The sequence below is a fragment of the Rissa tridactyla genome, chromosome 7 (assembly GCF_028500815.1).
Source record: "Rissa tridactyla isolate bRisTri1 chromosome 7, bRisTri1.patW.cur.20221130, whole genome shotgun sequence".
In the NCBI taxonomy this organism is placed as follows: Eukaryota; Metazoa; Chordata; class Aves; order Charadriiformes; family Laridae; genus Rissa; species Rissa tridactyla.
The window spans coordinates 41,589,242-41,606,268 of NC_071472.1; the positions used below are offsets into that span (position 1 = coordinate 41,589,242).

Here is a 17,027-nt window from a genome sequence, read left to right on the forward strand (position 1 = left end):
GTGTGGAGCACTGCAGATTGTCCTATGCTTTGTGCCCTGTCTAGCCTTTGGCAATAAATATGTACCAGGCAATTTTAAAATATTCCTATCAGGGCATGCCGGCTTGTTGTCCTTACTGAGTTTTAACTCCATCTGTGCACACAGGAAAGTATACAGGGCAAAAGAAATCTACCCGGTATCTGTATTTTCTTTTCTCAGTTATTGTACAGTTGCTGAAATATGTAACTAGCGCATTACTTGGCTGCTGTGGTACGTTGGCGTAGAGACAGCAGCCTGTTAATACTCAGTGAAGTCTTATGTAAGTGGAAGTGTTTCATATCTTCTGTTTTCAATGCAGTTTTACTAACAGCCCTTTTGAATTTGAATGAACCGTTCTGGAATGTGATTCTCAAAAGAGAAGTCTCTCAAAATTGAGCAAGGAAAATTTTCCCATCACTGTTGAGCTAGTGATACAGATAATGGTATGATTAATTTAAATGCTGACTTTCATGGTATTGGTGTGCTCCTTGTAACTGTAACAGTCTGTCCACGTTTGTTTGAACCTGTTAAGAAAAACTGAAACCTGGTGAGGTAGAATAAAGGCTGATTTATTGATTGACGTCATTCCTTACCTGCACTTAAGGGAAGGGAAATTGACTTTGTAGAGAAAAAGAGAACACTGAGGATAATTAGTCATGAGTCAAGAAAATGTGTTAACTGATGTTTTACGTTGAAAAAGTAGTAATAACATGGGTAAAGGATGAAGGTTGGAATTGGTGTCCGAGATGAGGTTCAGAATGCAATCTGCAAAATACTGAACTACTGAGCAGTATTTCTACAATGGCATCATTTATTCAGGACCTCCTTCTCTGTCTCCGCATGTAAGCAACAAGAGTACTGCAAATGCCTAACCTGCCAGATGATTCCCTCTCTCTCCTGAACTAAAATGTTCAGAGATGGTGAAGCTTATATCCATGAGGCTACGTGTTCATAATGAGAAAAAAACATTAGATGATGAACATTACTACAGATTTCTTCTAACATAGACAAACTTGAACCATTGGATAGAACTATGAGTGCCCATGAAAAGCAGGGTGATGCTCTACCCTTCATATTAACTCTTTTTTGTGGAAAAGGAACATCTAAATAAAACGTTCCCCTTTCCAACGAAAAGATAGCTTGTATACAAGACAGTCTTGCTGAAATTATATCTCAGCTGGAAGGAAAGATGAGTTTATTTGTGTAGCAGTTGGAGGTTCTTAGAAATATCAGTCAGTCAGTTACCAGAGTGGTAAATTAAATCTTGAGAGCCAGAGCTCACTCATCAGTACGCAATGATATGGAAGTGGCAAGGAGAGAGACAGACCATGGCGTCAGGTCTGGGTGTTTATGTTCTTGATGGAAAAGTACAAATCATTTCCTTCCCTTCTGCTGCTGTCATGGTCCATCACTTTAGTCCATTTTCACCTTGCTAAGGGATTCTGAATGGGCCTTCCTGCTTTGGCACCTAATTAATCTCTCACAAGCCTGTTCTTGCAGCCTGTCTGCCTGGGATGGTCTATATCTTATGTCAGCGACTCACAAACAAAATATTCTTTTTTCCTTTACTTTCCTTCCTTTTACTGTGTTCTTTCACCCCAAGCCCCCTCAAGCAGGTTGAAGAGGTTGTTCTCCCCCTGCCTTTTAAAAGGACGTATATACATCCTGTTATTACAGGAAAATACCCCTCTCCAGGAAAAAATTCCACTTTTCTTCTAGTGGAACACTGTCACACTGTGGTATGTAAAGTTGTCTATGTTTTCAAAACTAGTAAGTGCCCACAAAAATACAGAGCGGGATTTTACTTGTCAGAAACTGTTCAGCAACTCAAAGTTCCTACAGTGTAACAGGCAAGCAGGAAGTCATTGGTCACTCTTTAAAAATGGCATACCTATACACAAATAAAAGTATATGATCTGAGATGAAAAAGGCCTGTTCCGTGGTGTAAAACATTACCATGAGACTATGAAATAAAAAATTATTTTACTGAAGTTATTTTACTGTCATATATCAAGCGATCATGAATATCAGAGATCTTGTGCACCAAGCTCTAACAGCCACAATACTTTATGACTAGTTTAAAAGGAGTGCTTGTGATAACATAACACATGTAGTCTATATAACAAATAATACTGAATGGTATAATGTGCTATCTGTAATAGAAAAACATAGATTCTGGAAACTGATACTGGTGGAATCTAATATTCCTTTGAAATATATTTCCTGGATAATACTTTCTACTCAGAAGCAACTTATCTCCCTTCTGCTATCCCTTCTGAGGGGACAGGCTTGGTGTTCATTCAGCGCAGCATATGCATTTCAGTCTGGGAAATGGAAAATCATTAAAATACGTCTGAGAAGTCACTTTGTTAGATCAGTGATCAAGGGTAGTGCCCATCAAACCCCTCTAGCTCTACTGGCTTGTATCTGATCTGCAGATACTGATCTGTGCTGTTGATACAAAACCTGCAAGAGCTCTGAGAGTCTTCTGGTGACATACAGGCAGGAAGAAAAGAAAAAAAAAAATCACATCTTTAATTCCCCCTGGTGACAGCTTCCTTAATAAATATTGTAAGAAATTTCTCAGTTACGAGCCACACGGTAATCTAATTTGCAAGCCCCAATGATATATTCAGCAGCCAGCTCAAGGGAGGTGTGTTTCTACTGTCAGAATCACATGAGCAGGGAATAAAATTCTGAGCTGTCACTGAAAGCTGTAATAATTTATGTTGAGTTGTTGGCTTTTATTTTTTCATACTATTTTTGACTCAGATGAACAAAGAGGCTAGAACTGCTACTGACTTTACATTGATTAGGTTTTTCCATAGTATGCTCGCCTACCTGAATGTTTTCACAGGATATAACAACACAAACACTGCAAATTCATGAAGTCTCACGTATATCTAAAGAAACCGTAGACTGAAAGCCGTATCAGCATGGGTGACTCTTGTATACAGCCATAATGAGTGGTGAATGCTCGTTCATTTCAATTGTCTCCCCTCTTGACGTGCTTGCGTGGGAGTTAAGCCTTTGCCGTTCTGTTCAGTTTGAGTAATCCCAGATTTGTTTGTTACCTTCTGTGTGATCCTGGTGAGGCATCCGTGGGCTCTTCCTCCTCTTCTCCTGGACTCCAGTTTAAGGAACGTTCTTCTCTGGTGTGCATGCAGAAAACAAAACAAAAGCCAAAAAGCTTTTGTAAGATCATAGCTATACAGCCAACTTCAGGCTGTTTTGTGAGAGAACCGATTCTCTACAGCAGTGTCATAGTGGTTGTGTCTCTATTCCTTACAATGGGAAAAGCTTCCGTCTTGTGTTCCATTCTGTATCAGGTTGATACCCTGACCTGAGAAGGATCAATAATGTTGTCTCAGAAATTAACTCATTAAAAGATAAGAAAATAAAACAAATATCTTTAAGTTATTACTTCATAGCTGATCAGCTGGGAGAAGGCAGGATAGTTGGAAGTCTTCAGTGTTGAAAGCACTTCCAGAACCATGTCACAGAGTAATTCCATCTGAGCCGTGGTCAGTTCATGGTAAAGACCTTGATGCCTGGGGTTCACCTCTGTTTCCTCACATCTGCTTTAAGAACTTACAGCTTCTAATGGCTAGGGGCTAGTAAGAGACCTTCTTCAGGGGAAAGGCCTCTTGGGTGTCCATAGTGACAAGAATTCACCCTCAGTGAAGAACTTCCAGGCATCACTTAGTTTCTATAAGTCTTTCTGCAGACCTTGAGAAGAATGTCAGGCTGCCAGCACTCTCTGACTTTCTTCAAGGTGCACGTTAGCATGGTGCTATAGATTTCTTAGACCCTTTGTAAGCAAGAAGGAAGTGGTGCTGTCCTTATCCTACCTTTTCATCCATGTTCCTTTTAAATTCTACATCAACAAGGCTTTTGAGGATGCACCCAGGAAACAAAGTGGTGCTTTCATCGCTGCTCCTTACAATTCAGTCTTTTAAAACCCACTTCTCCATTTCTTTTTGCCTTCCCACTATGGCCTTCATTACTGGGAAGCAAATGCTAACTGGTTTGTCTTTTTTTTTTATTTTCTCCTTTTCTCCATGGTGTGGTACTTGGGTGATGAATAGCTGTCAATATTCATTTTTTCTAAAGAGTAGCTAGGAAAGATACGTGAAACGCACTAGTAATTTACCTCAACTTTTATCTTGTTCTTATTACCTGAATGGCAAGTGCTGTATTTCTGTGATTTTCTTTTGCAGTGAGAGATGCAGATATACGATGTGTGTCCATAAAGATTCAGTCAATAGCATTGAGTTTCTTCCGTTCTCCAACACTGTTCTCACTAGCTCTGCTGACAAGGCTTTATCTCTCTGAACGGTAAGCAGTCTTTTTCTTGGTCTTTCTTGAATTCAAGAAAAGTGGTGGCATGTATGGTGTGAGAAAAACCAGTGTAAAATCGAAATAGAAAGTAAGGCTGATGTGGCAACAGAATACTCACTAACATAGCTATTATCTTCTGACCAAAAATGTCACCATATAGTATTTCCTTGATATCTGAAATGACTGAATCCTCATGGTACGACAAATGGACACGCACCACATCACTGACTAACAGGTAGACTTAATTAGGTGGTGGTTTTAGCAACTGATGGTCTGGGGCTGGAAGACTGCATTGCTGCACACTGCGCTGCGTCACCTCAATAGATAGAGCAACTCAAGGTCAGTTTTGTTGTTTTGTAAGTTTTGTCAGTTCTGTAAGTGCTAGCATGTGCTTTAAGTTACATGCAAAAGGAATGGGGGAAAATGCCACAGGAGAAACACAAGCTGCATAGAAGCCTAATACATTTATTCTTCCCCCAGCCCCAGAACTCACTGCTGATTTCTCATGGAATGTGTATTATTTTCTCCTTAACATATCGCTGTAGGTAGCATCAGAAACTCTGCATCTCTTCCGTTATTCTTCTCTACCTTCGTTCTTTGGTGTAGCTATAAATGGATTTAGTACATTGGAGAATGTATTTCTCCCTGCTGCTTTGCAGACCAAATACGTAAATCCTGTTCAAGTAAAATGCGAGAATAATGCAAGAGGATTTTCTTTCTCTTTCATCATAAAATTCAGTAATTATTGCTGCTGTTGCGGTATTTCTCATAGAGCAACTCTTGAAAATCTCAAGTTGCTACTTCAGTTGGTATAATGGTCACTTTGCATTTCTCAAACAGCGTAAAGATACAAGTTCCAGCCCAGATTAGACAAGGTTGTATTCATGGAAGGGATTTGAGAGGAAGGAGGCAAAGAGCTATTGCTTTGTATGGATAGGTATTGTCATCAGAGCTACACAAACACGGAATAAGAAAAACTGGCATGAAAATGACAGTGGAATATTTGAGATGCTCATTAGGCAATTTCTATTTATGGATCATAGACACAGACTGAATAGAAGGTCATTTAATAATAATCCCGGGCTTAAAGCAAAACAAGTTTAAATGAAGCCAGTCAAGACTCATTATTCTTAAATGTGTTGGTTTGTAAGAATATTTGATATCCAAATATGAATAATTCAAAAAGAGAAACAAATACTGAAATACAAACAAAAGTGAAAAACTCAATGGAAAAATAGATTTCTGCTTTGTTTTGTTTTCGCTAAATCCTGCAAGGAACTTTCTCTTGCAAATGTCTCAGTAATCTCCTGTTCATAGGAAATTAACAGAATTATAAAAGAGTTTTTCTTTGATAAACTGATGGAAAAAGCTTACTCAATTTTTGTACACCAGCACTGTTTTCCAGCTTGTGGTAATTTTGCTAAGATAGGAAAGATCTTTTATGAACAAAAAAAACCCAAAACATTTTCTATGTCATTTGGTTGTGTATTTATTCTCCCTATTCAGTGGGAAATCTTGCAGATTTCAGATGTGTGCTCACATTGAAGCATCACTTCAAGTGCTGAAATCACTGTAAAGATGCTATCTCCCTCTTAATACTGAATGATATTAAATGTTCCCTCCAGAAAGAAGATGAATGATTTTCTCCCATTAATTTGGAACAGAATATTTTCTCACCTCTGTAAGATCAATTAGCATTAAGGAGTACATTTAAGATAATTTTAATGAAACATGAAAATCATACTCCAGTTTGTTTTCTCATAAATTAGATTCATATTATTAATCACATCTTGCTCTTCAATCATTAACTTTAGTCAGCTCTTTATTATTAAAGATAATGGATGCAGAGAACTGTAAGTCAAAGCAGTGCAAGTTGAATGGACAATGAGCTCTGGATTTTGGGGCAGAATGGAACATAAATCTTTGTAATTACTAAGCTGAAGCTATAATGCAGCCTTCAGACTTTTGAAACACATGACATTACTTTTTTTTCTTTTTTTTTTTTCCCCCTTCTTCTTTTTGGGATAACATAGCGTCAGATCTAGTGGTTCAAAATATCTACAGCACATTGACTGTAATTTTAAAACTAAGCTATATGTTGCCTATAGGGAAATGAGAACACAGAAGGATGAATGGTATTTAGATGATTATGGCTCTTTCAAAACATTCTAGGAGAAAATATGGAGTTGGTGTTGGATTTGGGTGGGAACCATCCTCATGCCGTGCTAGACTCCCGGTAGATAAGATGTATGAGACTGAGGCTGCAATTCATCGGTAGGAATTTCTTGCCAGTAAAGCTGATGGCTCTTGTGCCAAGATAAGCTGCAGAATTTATTTCTCTTTGTGCCAGTTTTGTAGAAAGACAAGCATATTCTGGCTTTTCACTAGAATATTTTCTCGCTGACACATCAGAGTGAGCATCTCTACTCATGAATTGCAAAGTGTGTCCAATGATAAGTGTGAGAGGTGCAAAAGAACATAAGACCCCAAGAGTACAAGTTCACCTGCCTGGGTTAATTCTCAAGATAAGCGGTCTGCCACTCATCTGCAACCCCCACGTTCTGAGGAGTAATTTCTTGGGGCTAGTCAGAGTTGTCTGGATAACATTTGAGCCAAGCTGAATCTTTGCTCTTTCTCAGATAAAATGCCAAATATTTATACACTTAAATAATTAAATAGAGGAAAAAAGTACTCACATTTTTCATTCTACATATTTGAAACTTATTGATTTATTAACTATATCATCTGCTTTCTGATTTTTGAAATGTCAGGTTCTATAACTGGACATTTAATTTTTCAAAAAGTTGTGCAGTGACTGTCATTTAGAAGTCAGCATTGAGTAGCAATGCCCTAAGGAATGTGTCCGACAAAGACTTGGGAAGATTTCTGTGTGTACTTAAGTGGACAGTCCCATTCACATCAGTGATACTCTTCTTTTGAATAAAGTTCAGCACACACATAGCTCTATAAAAAGTTAGATTCATACAATGCTCTGTTTTTCTATTCGATTTTGTGAAATACTAAGTATTTGAGATAATGTTTGATAATTGTTGTCCACTTTGGTCTCTACTGATCACTGATATTCAAGTGCTTGTAGTTTAATTTTTTAATTATCCAGGATACATTCCTGACTTTATGCAATGTTGCCTAGTGATTTAAGACGAGCCCTATTTTTCTGCATTCCTTTTGTAGACGACTGCTGGCATATAACACAAATGAAAGGATGCCATTCCCACCCCACGATATCCCTGACATCCAGACAGGAAGGTATCAGGCATGTCAGCTTTTTACTGTTTGGGTCAAAGATGACTTAAATAGGCTAAGACAGCACAGCCGAAGAATGACCAGATGCAAGTTCTAGCTCTGTGCATCAAATTTTATCCTTGACAGTAATTTGTGGGCTGTACAGCACAATCAAAAGTTAGAAGCTCTGAGGTAGTGTGGTCTTTGATAAATAATGCAGGCACCAATCTCAGAGGAAAAAGGAAGAACAGAATGAGATTGTCCAAAATCCTGCCTTAACAGCAGCAAATAGATAACTCGTTCTCATTGAGCCAGAACCTGGCTGTGGCCATCATATTCCTCAAAGACTGCTGTAAAGTTTCCACCTACCCCAAAGCAATGGAGGGGAGTGGGAATCCAGGCAGAGCCTCCTCCTACGCTCATGCAGATGTATCTCTTCATGGGTGTGAAGAAATTGGTTAACTCGTAGCCCCTGGAAATGGTCACATTTTATACAGCAGGGCAGGCTGGACCTCTAGTGCCACATTACACTGAGAGAAGGACATTAGGAAGAAGTAGTCAGTGGAAAGAATAAGAGGCAGCTGGGTGTTCCTTTAGGGCAGGGGTTTTTTTCTTTAAATGTGACATTGGATAAAAAAGAGTCTTATGTACAGCCCCCTCCAAAGCATTATTTCCTAATAAATTGAGGCTTCTGTACTCATGGTGTCTGCTTATCATTTTCTGCTAATCGCTTTTGAATGTTAGCCAAGGTTTGACAGAGTTTAAGTTTCCATGCAATCAGGTCTCTGGGCAACAGCAGGGAAACCCAAACGAATGCCCCATCTGGTAGGAGAAGTGGCAGCGGGTGCCCAGCCCTCCTGTCAGGCACCACTTTTCCTGTGATCCACAGCAACCCCACCACCCTTGTTCTACAGAATGGCTACAGGTGGTGGGGGTAAGATACCGCCTGGGACTTTTCTCACTTGGCTTTTCATGATCTGCCCCACAGACTTTTAGATCCTGAAATGATCTGCCTGTGAGTTCAAAGAAGTCACAGAGTAAATCCCTAAGAATTTGGGGCAGTGTAATTTGCATTTTTGCGCTCTTGCATTTACGGCATACAGATCATTTAAGGACCATGGCTATTTAAAAGGGCTTTTCACACTGTGTCCTACCAGAGAAAAAATACTTAGGAACACCAGATTTTCATCTCTCTGCTAAGGTTGCCAGCTGCGGTGAGGCATTTTAATGATGAGGGCTTAGCTGTTTATGTGTTTCATATGGATGTAGAATAATTACAACGATGCTGACCTAAGCTCCAGTCTTGCAAATTTTTCCTTCACAATACAGGCCATCATTCCCCACTGTGTGATGTCTATGGCATGGGACAACCCTACTGTGGTTCCGGTGACAACTGGATTGTACCTGAAAGCTAGTTAGCTCTTACTTGATTGAATTTGGTGGAATTGTTCCAAAATAGTCATTTCCTTGGATAACCTTTCTTCCTTCTAATTAAATTATCTTTTAAGCCACCTATTTTTGAGTGTTGATTTTGTCAGAATTTAGTAATTTTCAAATTAGTCATTCTCTAAAATAACCTGTTCTCTTCTTGTTTCTCCCAGTGAAATGTAAATTATCTTTTAGTCTACTTGTTTTTCAACATGGATTTTGTCAGAACGTTTTTGTCAGTAGTTTTAGAGTGTGTGGGAACTCCCAGATCTTTGTAGGGGTGCTGCTTGTCTGTGGTGGGGGCTTTTATGCCCAAGCTCATTTGGAGTGGGCATTCACGAGGCAAATTCAGGAAAAATGTCAGAGCGTTAAAGGATCAGGCATACGAGACAGGCTCAGAGCAGCCAAAGGGAGTTATTTGAAAGGCGATCTCTGGTTGTCTTCACATTTTTTGGCCCAGTCCAGTTGATTTATCCCTGAGTAAACACCATAGACACAAAATTATTAGTCAGAATATCCTCAGGGTATTGGATTTGTCAGTTTTATTTGAACCCTTTTGAACTTCTGAGGAATGAATTCAAGAGCTGAATGGATAGACAGGATGGGTCATTTAAAAAACTCTTTGACAGGCAGTTTATGGTTGAAGTCAATCCTCTTCAAAAGTAGGTCAAAGATTGAAGTTGTCAGAGTTGGAGGATAAAAGTTCTCCCGTGCAAACTTCGAATCTCTTAGTGTAATTGAATTATTCTGCTGCAAGTAAGAGACATGCAAGGATAAGTCCAGTTTCTGGCATGAAGTGTAACAAATGATGTGTTCCTGATTCTGTTCTACGTATTTGTAAGTAATGGGTTCATATTTTAAAACTCCCTGTCTTAATGTGAAAAGGAACTTATATGTCACAGTAAAATATGAAATCAAGAACAAATAGCTATGAATAAGGATTATGTTTTCTCTAAGAAGTAATATGATGAAAGACAAAAGTAAAACTTGAAGAGGTTTATGTTAAATCTGTTTGGGACATTTTCCTAGAGACTCAGTGCCAATTTTTTCAAAAACAAAAATATGGCTGAGGAAAAATGTCTTAATTGCTTTCTAGTACTGAAAAATAATTGTGAAAAAAGCTGATATGGTCACTGTCATTTTTAAAAATGCAACATTGTGACTTTCCTCCAAAACAACTTCTGTGGAAAAATGTGGATTAAAATAAAATATTTCAAATAATAAGCATATAACTCTGCAATTTGGATCAGTTGACCGAGATGCAAGCAAGAAAATACCCTATGTTCTTGTTTGGCTGTGTGGTTTTATTATTCCCGAGAGGCAGGAAAACCATTGCCCTTCTAACCGCGTTTGACTGCTGTCCCAAGAATAACCCTCAGACTGGAACTATGACTCTGTCTCTCATTTGGCCTCTCGTTACTGACTTGGCCCTCCTTTTTCCTGCCTTCCTGACTTTGCTCTCAAATCAAACCATTAAATCCAAAGTTTAATAAACTGTATAATCAGTTGATCTCATGGGCTTTTTTCCCTGTTAAACTAGGTTTAAATTAGACTCTAAACATTTTAGATCGGACAAGTTACCTTGCTCTGCAAAGCTCCAGGTGAATTAGTGGCTCTTAAGAGGTCATAATTATTGTTTTATTAAGCTGTTCCTGTTCATTGACATGCCTAGGCCTGTCCACTGGACGTCAGAGTCCTTTTGGCAGCGGGCAGGCAGCCCCTTGTAACGCCTTGTCTTTCTCTGCCTTGTCTACAACGTAGAAAAGCTACATTCTTACTTCATTTCAAGGAGAAGTCTTTTAGAAGACAAGACAGTTATGTATGTTAAAGCTTAATACCCAGCTTGATTCCTAATTCACGTGAAATGTATAAGAGGCTTTATATTGGCAGTGATGTAATTACTTAGACTAAAGTGACACGTTTTCATCATGGTGTTCACAGTCATTTAAACTGGTACTAAAGAAGGGACCAACAGGGTCCTCTGCAGCCTGTTGCTTCTGTTCCGGTATAGTCGTGGTTTCCCCGGGGGCTCGGCCTGAGCTTCCTCCTGGAGCTAGAAGTGCCATTGCATCCTTCAGGCAAAGCTTCTGCAGCGCAGCCTAGCCTGGTCTTAACTTGCTGTGTGTCTTAGAGCGAATCTTGGCTCCTTTCTTGTATTATTGCCTTTTCCACGGTCGGAGCAGTCCTCTGATCCTTCCCTAGCAAGCTATAGGTGTATCTGCCTTTGAACTCCTCTTTGCTGCCAAGCTCGTAAACCTCCCAGCGTGCTGGACTGCCCACCTCGCTCCTAGCCGGTCACTGCAGCCCCCTTCCCCTCTGCAAGTTTTTGTGCCTTTCACTAAAGCTTCTTTTCTGGTTCAAGGATCTCGTTCATCCAGATGCCGCGTTTCCTTCACATTCCCCAGGATGGTTCCCGCCTAATCTAATGACAGGTGATAGAATCACAGAATGGTTTGGGTTGGAAGGGACCTTCAAGATCATCTAGTTCCAACCCCCCTGCCCTGGGCAGAGAGACCTCCCACTAGACCAGGTTGCTCAAAGCCCTGTCCACCCTGGTCTTGGTGGGGAGGTGTTCTGGCCTGTGTATCTCAGGGCACCAATTTCTATTTACTCATGCGTTACCAGCTGGGGGCTTGCTTCTGGGGAAGGCATTTTGGAATGATGCAGTCATGTGAAACACGGGCCTGTAATTACAAATGAGGGACGCCCGTGTTCCAGGCAGCAGGCCACGCAATTCACAGCTCCACTGACAGCTCCCTCTGACGTATCACTGATGCCAAAGTGTTGTAAACTTGCGAGGGCAGGCAGAGAGGCAACAGTGGAGTGCAGAAGGGTATTAATTCCCTACCAATTGAATCAGATTTCGTCAGCTGTAGAATTAGAGTGGATCAGTTTTCAGTTGCTGCTGGTTATCTTAGAATATTAGTAGTAATTAGAGACCTATAAATAAATCAATTTAAAATATTTGAAGTTCTAGCCAGGGGAAAAGTCTGGCTATAGGTTTCAGTAAACACTTAGATAGCGTGGCTCCTGGCGTGCCGTGCAGGGAGTGGGTTGTGTTGGAGTGTGCAGTGTAATGGCATTTGGCTGTGTCACTGATTATTTAGAAACGAAGTCAGAGAAGCAGGCTGTATTCCTGTCTGGGCAGCAGATAGATTGACCTGAATCTGAACCTCTTACCAGCTGCCTGTGTATATCTATAACGTGTGTGCATGATATATTGCAGTAAGTATTAATTTAATTTTTATGTCGCCAATGTCACTTTGAAACAAAATGGGAGTAAAGTTCTTTCGAAGCCTTTGGGAAAGGCCTGACTACAGAATAACATTTGCATTGACTTCTTGGTCCTAAAACTCTAATTAAATTATTGATTATGAAGCCGGCTGCTTTCTTAATAGTTCCTAATGTAACAATTAAAGCAAAGAAAGTAATTAAAAATGAAAAGATCGGTCCACAAGTACAATCTTCAAAAGGTCATTTTCAACCTAATCACTTTTTTGAAAGAGGCAAGTATAAAACAAATGAGTCATTAGTAAAAAAGCAATTTAGTGTGTGTATGTGTAATAATGTTCCTACCAGATTACTACTGGCCACACAATACCTAAATGATTAAAAATAATAGCTAAATTTACTTAGTTGGTATTATATTAACGCCTCTCTTCCCAGCCCAGGCTTCCATTGCGTGAAGGGCAGTAGAAGGTACACGGCCTGGGGAAATTCTGAGAGGTCAGTCAATTGATTCGTGGATGTTTATAGGTGTGAAAGGTAGCAGTGAGGAAAGCACAAAGGTGTTTCCCAGAAAACTTTCGAAAGACCACTTAGCACTGTTGCCTTTGACAGAGCAGAAGTGAGAGGTGACATGGAGGACAGAAGAACTGCTAGAAAGTTTGGGATCTACAAGCGAAAAATAGTCAGTTGTAAGCAAGGTATGCAGCCAGGCACTGCTTGCCTTCCCCTGAATGCAGAACTACTGAGTTTCATAGTGATTGTATTCTGTACTGCGGGCTTTTCACAAGGTGCTCATAATGTTACATGAAGTAAAATCAGTCACAGCTTTCGCATCATCTCTGAGTTTTAGCTATCATGTCCTGACAAGCCAGAGAAGGAATCACATTTGAGATGAAAGCTCTATTACAAATACTTTACCCTGTGCCACAGATCTTTCAGTATAAAATGTCTAGGTTACATATCACTGCAAAAGTAGCTAATTGGTGCAATAGTTCATAGGTAGGAAGACAGCCTGTTCTGAAGCCTGTTATAAATGTAGTTTAGTATCACCATACGGCTTGCACGTGCAAGCTAATTGGAAACTAAGCCAAATTTGGAAGCATGGACGTGGAAATTTCCTAAGCAAACACCTGCCGTAGTCAGCACCTCCTGTTCCTGTAGAACATGTGTATTCTTGTGCACAGGGAAATTCATTAAACCATGGGAGACAGAATTCAGATAATCATGTACATTAAAGAAATATCTCTCAGGCGTATCTAGGAGTCGTCCAATATTGTGAGCTTTATAGACATTTGGGGAACTGAGCTCCCATGAATAGTTACTGTGCACAGCAACTGGAAGTGCTTTCTCTAGGTCGTAATTGTCGTGCTTGCGACCGTTAGATTGTGCTTCGACACATTTGCTCAGAACCAAATCCTATTCTTGATGAGGCAGTGGGGGGGAAAAATTACTATGCTGTTCAGGTAGCGTGAGAATAGATAAATCTGTTAGTCTATTAAGTTAAAGGCATTGCATCTTAAATGCTGTTTTTCCTTTCCACAATTAATCGTGGAATCGTCTTTCCTCACATGTTAATTGAGGAAAGCAGATTATAGACATGAACTTTTTATGAAAGGTCCTTTTAGTGGATCAGCACGTCTGTCTCTCCCCCTGCATGCCTACAATGCTCTACCATGTTAGCTGAAGAAAAGGAGCGGGTAGGTTGTTATCTTTCCTTTTATCTGGCTTCCCTGTGAGCTGTTTCTATGTGCTAGTAAGTACAGAGTGCCGTTCTGTCAGGTTGGAGTAAGGCGTCTGGACACACTCGTCTACACAAAATATGCTATGATGGCTTTTTACTTTTTAAATTCAAAGATTACACTAGACTCTGTAGTCCAGGCATGAGCTGATATATATCAAACCACACATTCCACTCTCCCTTCCCCAGATGTAGCTGTAAGAACTTAAGTTTCAGAAGTCTGATGACATGGTGATTGTGGCTACGCCTTCTCAAAAAGATCTATTAAAAACCAAGTAAACCCCAAACCTTACAAATCAATTTCCTTTCTACTAACTAAATCATTGTGAGATGAGTAATATATTTTCAATAAATAGCTTTCCAGTTTGGTAAATACTGAATCAAAATGCTGGTGGTGAATCAGTCTGGTTCTTTGTATAGATTAGTCCCTTCTAACCCCTACTGCTTGTGTGTAGATTTATTCCCCTTCTGGTTCCCTGCAGCCTCAGTGGGTGACTTCTTTAGACTTCCCACTCAAACGTCCTTTTCATAATAGCAAAAGACATATTGTCTGGGAAGCGGCTTGAACTGAAAAGCAGGGAGACCTTGGGCATGAGTTCAGCTGCGTGTTCAAAAAACTGGAATTTCAGATCTTGCAAGATATTTGCTTAAAAATATTTTCTTGGTGCTTCAAGAAAGCTTAAGTCGTCAATTTTAAGTGTCATCTGCAAAATAGTTGAGGGTCCTAGTTTTGAAGGAAAAGCTGTAGACTGTCAAATTGGTTTTGAGTAGAATGCCCATGCAGTGTCAATGGATAGTGGAAGTTTGCAGTGGTAATTCATACTTTGACCATTTTCCATATGACAGGTTTTTTGTAGTACATATTTAATGACAGAGAACCACCAGGAAGGCACAGGTTTAAAACAATTTTGTGCTCTGATACCCCCAAGACAAAAGCATGGAGAGGTGTTCACATTTTATGGTCCAAGGCCAAAATGCAACTCTTTGATTATAATTGAATTCAGCTTCCACATTTATAAGCATGGTAAATATTTGAGGACATTTCATGTTAGGAGGCTGCGTGGTTGGTCTAATATGAAAGTGATATGAAATTTAGGAAGTACTTCTTCTCTTCCTCATCCAGCCAGGAATTTGCTTATGAGTAGCAGGCATATCACTACACCTCTTTTCCATCTCCCCTTTCATCCTTTCTTGTCAATGTAGACTGCAGCACAGAGTGAGAAAAAAACACGTTAAAAAGTAAGAGTCTTGCCATCTCAGTGTGCTGTACTAATAATCTAAAGATGATTCAGCTGAGGTCCTAAAATATGAACATATTCAATTCTCTCTTTCTGGAATCTTTTTCCCCACTTGTGTCTTTTGGGTTATTCTGTAGAAAGGATTAAGTTGATACAAATGAGAGATAGACCTGGTTGGTAAAATAGCGGAGATGGAATTAAAAATATATGCCAGTTGTCCTCAGAAGGAGCTTCAGTTGTTGTACAGTATTGATGCGGACATCGGAAGACATTAGCATGGGCTATTGGAGAGGACAAGTAATGAGGCAGCACCTAATTTGTGTTGTACAGTTCTATTTAAAATTGCTCCAGTAGACTACCCTGATGGGATTTCATCTTGCCTACAGAAATAGGAGTGCATGTTCTTTTGTTGTCTTGCAGATGAGGTAATGTGATGGCGGTGTAATTGTGAAATTGTCAAAACTAGTAGTGACTTACTTCGTGGAGAACTGTCTGTTCTCCTATCCCGAGAACCCCAAGTGTCCCCGCTCAGCAGCGATGAATACAATGCTAATTACATGCTGTAATTTATGTGAAGCAATGAAAAGAGATCTGTCTCTGTCACCGTGCCAGATTGGCCTTTCCTAACCACAGGACGGTATTCCAGTCAGTGGTGTGAATTGCTGTGTCATTCTAGTTAACAGCCAGGTTTTTTTGCATCATAACGTTTGCCCAGGCTCTTCACCTGGAGGCAGGCTTCTCCTCAGAGTGTCCTGGGATCACTTACAGAATTTCCGCTGCGTGTTTTCTCCTCCTGTGTTTACTGGTATCTCCTTTGTTTTCTTAGAACAATTAGGTATACCTCACAGATGCACATTTATCAAAGCAGTCATCCCGCAATTCCTTGTCGCTACCATAAATCCTAGTCACATACGCTATCCCATGCCAAATCCAATGGTGAGTGCACTAATCCCTTCACAAATGGTATGTTTGGAAGCTTTGCATTCTGCTTCCCTGCCAGGCTGAGGTCCGTCAGCTTCTTTTCAGGAGTGCAGTCGCAGAGCCCCTCTTGATTATGAGGTGACTTCAGAGCTAGGACAGAAAAACAAGCTTCAGCAGCAGCATCGTTGTCTCTCAAGTTCAGATGTCTGGCAATAGTTTGCTGCGGCACTACTAAAATTAATTGTTTCAGGACCTAAAGTGTCCTGGCATCAACACAGGAAGAATGAGACGCTGCCAAAAAGGTACCACCAGTTGATCCCCTGAGAACTGACTGTTCCTGCATCACTCAGCGTGGTTTTCAGGACAAAAAGGATTTACCGGTAAACACTGGTTTTACAGTTTATTTAGCTTTTCATTTTCTCTAAAAATAAATATGTGATTATTGCATTCCTGGTTTTCCTCTTTTGTGGCTCAAGCCCAGCTTTTCTGCCTCCAAGTGCGTTTCAGGCCAGTGTTTTGCAAATGATAGTATTTTACATGCCAGTCCCTTACTAAGCTGATTGTTTCTTTCCCCTCTCTCTCTCCTCAAAAATGTTTTATAAAGAAGCAATAATCTTTCAGAAAGAAGACATTTATCACACGCAGATTGGAAACACTGGAACAAAACTGATAGGCGAGAAGCAAAATTTAGCAATATGACAAAGCCTTTGTACGTAATCTTCCCCTGTTGGCGACCAGAATAAATATCAATGGTCCAATTTTCCACTGTGAAAAGCTCACAGGAAAGGAGGTGCCTGGTAAAGTATGCTGATGTGACTGTGCCAGAGTCCTACTTTTTATTTATATCTTTCCCGTTTTATGCTAGGTTTGTG

General features: G+C 40.0%; 1 protein-coding gene across 1 annotated transcript in view; it reads left to right on the forward strand.

Moving 5' to 3' along the window:
• SPAG16 (sperm associated antigen 16) overlaps positions 1 to 17,027 on the forward strand; it is a 317,517-nt gene that overhangs the window by 225,414 nt on the left and 75,076 nt on the right. The window contains 1 exon segment of the mRNA XM_054209051.1: positions 4,239 to 4,352. Coding sequence (XP_054065026.1) covers positions 4,239 to 4,352 — 114 coding nt within the window.